Source organism: Vipera berus, assembly GCF_964194415.1.
Source record: "Vipera berus genome assembly, chromosome: 4".
NCBI classification, from domain to species: Eukaryota; Metazoa; Chordata; class Lepidosauria; order Squamata; family Viperidae; genus Vipera; species Vipera berus.
Window position 1 is genome coordinate 53,812,294 of NC_138206.1, and position 7,382 is coordinate 53,819,675.

Below are 7,382 nucleotides of genomic sequence, written 5' to 3' on the forward strand. Positions count from 1 at the left end.
TTAATGTGGATAAGAAACCAGCAAACCTAAGGAAATGGAAATATGACAGCATAAGTATGACAGCTTAGAATAAAATAAATGTTGAATGTAGCATTGTTCGTTATGGAACACCAGAACCTTCACACTGGAATGATATTTCTCTCTTTTGAAAGCAGATAGGCTTTTAAGAGCCAGAAATTTTAATATGGTTGTAAAGTCACAGGTTTGGTCAATAAACACTTATAACCGGAAAGCTTATTTAAGATGATAAATCTTCTGGTGAGATACTTTCCTCACATGAATAGTACCGTATTTGCACGGTGCCCAAGAGCAGTAGGTGGTTGGCACTGACTGTCAGAGGGCAAACCCAGGTTCAGATACGCTTTTCCCCAACTTTATTGGAAAACTTTGTTCTAGTCAGTTTCTCTCACCCCAAGCTATCTCACACTGTTGTTATTATGGGGGGAAATTGAGAGAGGCAGGCTGCAGAAGAACATCCAGTTTGTAAAATGCCTTATGCTCCTGAAAGAATTCCAACAATGAAGTAAAAATATATAAATTAGTAGCCTGGAGTATTAATTTGAATAATACTTCAAATATTGGACCATGGCTTTAACCACCAGTCATACGAGGTTATTGAAAATGAACAAACCATCAAAGGTCTTCTGAAACAGTTCTGATTACTTCTTTCCAAAAGGTCTGCATGACGTATGATGGGGTGGGGCAGTATGATAAGGCTTAATAATGTACCCTTCTTAATTGTGAAATATAACCCTGCTAATCAAGATATGTGAAAGTGTGCAAGATATCAATTGAAAGTGGTGGCTCCTAACTGAAAGTGACCTTTAGTGAGAATATACAAAATACTGCCAAGCTTTGAACTGTTGTAAACAAGCGTTACTGAAATCAACAGGATGGTTGCAGTTTATTTTAAAAAGTGTTATTAAAATACTGTTGCACCTTTTAATGTAACAATTACGGACACCCTCATTTTATTCTCCCCCCCCCTTACTTGCAAATCTCTTCTCTCAGAAGAAGCTGAAGAACTTGCACCACTCTTCCTATGAGTCCTCCCCCCCACACACATTCAATTAAATAAAATGAAGGTTTCCTCCCAATCATGATTATCTGATGGAATATGGTTTCTAGTATTTAAAAAGCCAAGGACAAGCTCAGAGCTGCAAAAGCCTGTGAGCTCCTATCTTTAACTCTCAGATCACAAGATATGTCCAAAGCCACACTTTTCAACCCACGTGCTCTGCAGTATTTACAAAGCTGTGGGCTTTTCTCCAAATTAGATTCCCAGAAAATCATAATCACAAACACTATGTTCCATCTAAATTCAAATGTTGGAAGTAAGTTAAATGGGAGTCACAGAAGAAAGCTTACAGATTAAAATAGAAATGAAATATAACACAGATTTTACAAGAGAAATGCAGCAAAAGCAGTTGTTTGTGTTGTTTTCACTGAGGCAATGAAATCCCAATTCACATGCCCAGGAAAGAAATTAAACAAGTCAATAGGGATAAAGTTTGCTTAATTAACATTAAGCTTTCCTTAGTTTGAGCTTTCTGACGTAGCACATGTCAAAAGGCAGCAAATAGAAAAATTATGGGAAATAGGCATATGCAATTAGAAAAGGGTAACCTGAAATTACGGGAGAGAGGTTAATGAAGAAACCGGTTTACAATTTTTATATATTTTAAATCTTTTCTGCTCAATTTGTGAATTATAAATCACTTAGAATGAGCAGACATAAAGAGAAGACTAAACTGATAAATCTAAAACATGCAAATAAGAAAAATAAAAACATGGTGAGCAGAGCATATGAGCCCATTTCCTTTAACTATAGCCATCTTTTATTTGATCAGCTGAAACTGAGCTAAACTCAGCAGATCATGAAGGAGTGCAATTCAATCTCCATCCAAAACTTTTGAACCCTTTACTAAGACTGTGCAATCAATCTTCTGTACAGATAGTCCTTGACTTACGACCAGAACTGAGCCCCAAATTTTTGTTGCTAAGTGAAACATTTGTTAAGTGAGTTTTGGCCCATTTTACAGCCTTTCTTGCCACAGTTGTTAAGTGAAACACTGCAATTGTTATGATAGCAACATGGTTGTTAAGTGAATCTGGTTTGCCCATTGACTTTGCTTGCCAGAGTCACAAAAGGTGATCACATGACTCCAGGACACTGCAATTGTCATAAATACAAATCAGTTGCCAAGCATCTGAATTTTGATCATGTGACCTCAGGGATGCTGGAACAGTCATAAGTGTGAAAAATAGTCATAGTCACTTTTTCAGTGCCGTTGTAACTTGGAATGGTCACTAAATGAACTGTTGTAAGTCGAGGACTTCCTGTACTCACTCTTATGAGAGGTCCAGAGCTTGGCAGTCCTCCACTTCATCTTCTGTAATTTTCTTGTAGAGAAAATGTATTAAAACAGAAAAGGCAAAACGCCTTTGAATTGAGTACCCTTTACAAATCCCATTCCCCCCCCCCGCTCTATTGAGTAAAACCCCATTTGAAAAAGAGAGAAGTAAATCAATACCAGGAAATTGTAACCACGAAAGTTTCCCAACTGATTTTAAGTTTTGCAACTGCCTGGAAGCAAACTGGAATTTGATGGGCATATGCTGTCCAGAAAATTTCACGTTTTTAAAAGCATGTAACATGTTCCGTAACTCTACTGGATGGGAGTTCACCTATTTGTCTAAAAACAGTGGGTTGGGAAAACAGTTTTAGAAGCTTAGTGTAAAAAATACTTTTAAAGAAAAAGCTTATAAATGTGACTACCCCTCTGTTTTATTTTTAAAGTTATTCCCTTCCCACTGAAAGTTACAATTTCAATTTGAAGCCATGTTATTACAACTTCAATAAAGATATTGTCTAATTTTACAGCTGAATGTAAAAACATGACTGCAACTTTAAATTTTTATATTCCAATAATTTACAGGATCAAAAGTATTTTATGTGCCTTGCCCAAGCATCAAGGTTATTTGTTGAGTAAGCCAATATTTAACTTTCCAGTGAGATTAAATGTACAAATGCATCTACTTTAAAGACAGATTACAATGAAGCAATTATTCTTAGAATAAGATGGATTCTTCTGGTTGATGGTTTTCCAGTTCTCCTCAAGAATATCACAACAGTATTAATACTGAGAATTTTTTATACAGATATACAGAAGAGGTAAGTCTTTGATAACAATATTTAATTTTCCTTAAATAATTCGTTAACTTTAATTTGAAATTAAGCAAAAAATAAAATAAAATAGCAACCTGAGTCAGGATGGATAAGAAACTAAGCAAAGTTTTGAGATGTGAAACCAGAATACATAAAATGCTTAAGCAAAGAATTTAATGAGTTAGACTCTAATTCCTTCATACTTAAGCCAATGTCATTCATATATTTTAACTGAAAATTTATTCATTATGATCTTCAGCTCCACTGATTTCCATTTGAGTGAGGCTACATGTCACTTTAACCCTATTTATGAAATGTGTTACTGGCATTCAGTTACTTAATAGAAGAGATATAATAAGGTTCAACAACCGAAATATAAATGGCAAAGTGAAGTGAAGGTTGGGGAAGGGAACAAGATATTCGGTAAGAGCTTTTAAGGCTTTTAAATTACAATTAGATTAGACAACACTTTCAAGGACAAACTACAGGACATAGGTTTCTTCTTGGCTTTTTAATTGTGCAGATAGAATAACTCATCTATGCCAAGGATTAAGTGACAGTCTATGACCCATACAAAATTGCCAGCAGAATGTGCCATATACCATATAGACAACCAGAGTGAATTATTCATTATACTTTCCATTCTCAGAGAGTGGTTTTGCATAGCTATGGCTGGTACAAAAACTAGCTCCACCATTTTCAAAAGGTACCAATCGATAAAACAAGGATCCTTCATTACACTTACATTATAGCTGCTCACAAAGGGTGTTTTTATTCATCTGTATGATTATGATATATAGAAACTAAAATTCTTTCCAGATAGGATGAGCGATAAACTTGGAAAGGAAATCTGTCAAATGCTATCCATAATTACTTTAAAAATATACTTTACCTAATGAATACGGCAAAATCAGGTAACCTTATCAGCTATTGTAAACCGTGATTAGGGCTATGAGATTGAGTTCACACATTGCATTAAGGTATACTGCAATTTGATTCTGACAAGATGTGTCAACCCAGTTATTTGTAAATAATAGCTTATGGCTAAATGCTATGGGTGAATCAGACCACTATCTGGTAAGGTAAATCGAGCCATGGGTTAATGTATGAATTCAACTTGCTTAAGACCTTTCAATGGCTAAATTAAGATATGGATCAGAAAATAATACACAGCCTTTATTCTACCTTGCTGCATCAATTAAATAAACTTCTATCTGCAGTACATCAGCAGCAAATCCATGTAATTTCTCTGACCATCCATCCAGCCATCCATTCATCCATCAATAATCTTACAATCTTATTATAACCCTAATCCATTTTTTCTAAATTGGTAGGTATATCTGAATTTTAGGAAACATATGGACATACTCACAAAAAGGCTGCTATGTGCCATATCAGAAAAAGTCTGTTTATTAGAAAACTAACAGGGAAAGTTGATCTTCAGATTCCCTTTGGAACAATAAGAGTGCTGTATATTTTGCCCCTTCCTTACTTTTGTCTTTTTAATAGACAAATTACCTCATTTTTAAATAAAGCAATGTGCTATAGCCACTAATAATTTTTATTTTCTTAGACTGCCTCCAGGGTCCATGTGGGATATAGTTATATCCTTGGAATTCAAAATATTGTGAAAGACTTACAGATTTGCACAATGCTAGCTTTATGTTTATTCATCTAAACTTTAAAATGTAAAAGTTAAAATGTAAAATATGTTTGTGCTGGAGACCTCTGTTATAGATTATTCTTTTTTGTGTTAACTTTATGATGACTGAATCTACTGTGAGTGAAATCACTTACATCCTATTTTATTTTTTCCTTTATGACTTAGGTTTATCCAAATACTTCAATGCATTTCTGTTTAGATTTTTAAAAAATCTTTGTTACAGTCATAGATCAGTGTAAGAAAAATAAAATATAAACCATTAGTAATTTTAAAAGCTAAAAATATAAAATACACCTAGCTTTAATTTTTTAAAGCTTACACACATAGCTTGAGTTTAGTTTTAGATGTTTTCATTTCAACAATAAGAAATGTATTGTTTCTAAAATTCTAACATAAGATCTTTAAAGAACTTGTTTAAGAAAAATGTGAAGTTATTTGTCTTGTTATATGTAATATAAATTGATAACTTTATGCCTCAAAGCACTCTTACGATATTTTTAAGTGTCCAGTCAGATATTCTAGCTATGTGCCACTTCTTGGTGTCCAGCAAAGGGCTGGAGATGTTGATCATCAATATGTTATTTTACTACAATAAAATTATAAGTTAAAATGTATTGGTATAATTCAATTATAGAATATATAGGTTTCATGAAGAACAAAGTTTCTTGGCGATACTTGATAAAGCCTTGGTGGAGCAGTGGGCTAATGCCTCCTTAAGTAACACCAGCTGCCTGCAATTAGTGCAGGTTCGCATCCCACCAGGCTCAAGGTTGACTCAGCCTTCCATCCTTCCGAGGTAGGTAAAATGAGGACCCAGATTGTTGGGGGCAATTAAGCTAACTTTGAAATAATGCCGCTTGGGGTGTGTGTGAAAGCCCTAATAAGCAGGCATATACATAGAATGAAGGCTACTGCTAAGCATGTAAGCCGCCCTAAGTCTTCGGAGAAGGGCGGGATATAAATGGAATTAAAATAAAATAATAAAAAATAAAAAAAATAAATAGATGAGTTATTCTTATACAGTAGCACACGTGAAAGATTCTAGCAATAATTGTTTTTCATTGTTAAAAAACAATAAAAAACCTATTGTTTATGCAGGAAAAATATATTGTAACAGCCTTGAAAAACTAATCCTTAAACCCTGTAACATTTCAAAGTCTTTTTTAATTTTCTAAAAATGTTAAACTTCATTTGGTTAATATGTTTACAAAAATGTTAAAGTTGGCACTGCAATGAAGTTTTGCAAATATAATAAATTAACTTCAAGGCCATTTTAATGTCAAGCCAGGTTCTCAGTGTTTGTTTTCCAATCATGAGCTGCACTGAGTCACGGTTATTCTGCTGCAGCTCTCTAAAAGGTCTGTTTCTGGCTACAAAAAATATTTCTAATGATGGTTGATCCATGGTATTCTGAATTTAAAATGCAAATGTTTCAAGCATATCTTTTATTTCTGTTCAGAAAAGGTAGCTGCATATACAAGTTTTTCTGTATTTTCTAGCTTTGCTCAACATGCTACGCTGGGACTATATTTCCAAAAAATTTCAATAAGCATGATGTTTTATAGACAAATGCCATATATTCCTCTCTGAATAAAATTGTGAATTCTTATGAATTCTATCATATGGAGATGACTGACACACATTTTTGTTTTTAAGGTTAGTTAATTGAAATATGGCAGCATTGCAAAACTTCACCCAATCTCTGGAAGAGACTTTCAAGAAGATTTTCATTGACTATATGAACAATTGGCGTAGAAATACCACAATGGAACAAGATGCCCTGCAAGAAAAAGTTGATGCTGAAAATTTAGATTATGTAATTTTGTATCTTATGGTAATGATTGGCATCTTCTCTTTTATTATTGTAGCAATCTTAGTAAGCACAGTGAAATCAAAGAGACAAGAGCATTCCAATGACCCTTATCATCAGTACATTGTGGATGATTGGAGCGAAAAGCTAAAAAACCAGATTCTTTTCCAAGATGATCTTAAATCCATTGTCCATGAAAACTGTGGAGCAAAGGGCAAAGGTAGTCCATAATCACTAAGAACTGAATGAAGAAGTACTGAAGAATTGAGATGAGGGGTTAGTCCCCAATTTAGTGGCTTCAATATACAGTGTGCTAAAACCTATATTCTATACATAACTATAGGATATCAGATTAAGTGAAATATTAAAGATTTAATATCTGCAGGCGGAGCACTAACAACTATGCATGCGCTCTAATCAAAGCAAAGCTTTCTAGAAAATCTTCATCTGTTCAAGAAATTATAAAGTGGGTTAAATCAGGGAAGCTAGTTTACATTCTGAAATTCCAGAATTTGTACAGGATTGAGGGATTAAACTAAGATCCTTGAAGAAAATTATAACAAATTACAAAAAATATATTGACTGTTTCGTTGAAGAAAATGGATGATTCCACCCAGACACCATGGTATTCTTTTTAGAGAGATTTTCAGCCTTTTCCACCACCACCACCACACTGTTTTTGTATTTGTGTGCTTCAACTACCCAGCCAATAGAAGAAGACAGAGGACCAAACCTCTTTT

General features: G+C 34.1%; 1 protein-coding gene across 1 annotated transcript; it reads left to right on the plus strand.

The window, feature by feature from the left end:
- Positions 1-6,504: 6,504 nt before the first annotated feature.
- KCNE2 (potassium voltage-gated channel subfamily E regulatory subunit 2) lies at positions 6,505-6,873 on the plus strand (the record flags this gene model as incomplete). The annotated part of the gene is made up of 1 exon (XM_081326522.1): positions 6,505-6,873. The coding sequence occupies one exon, from the start codon at positions 6,505-6,507 to the stop codon at positions 6,871-6,873; it is 369 nt and encodes a 122-aa protein (XP_081182648.1).
- Positions 6,874-7,382: the final 509 nt, after the last annotated feature.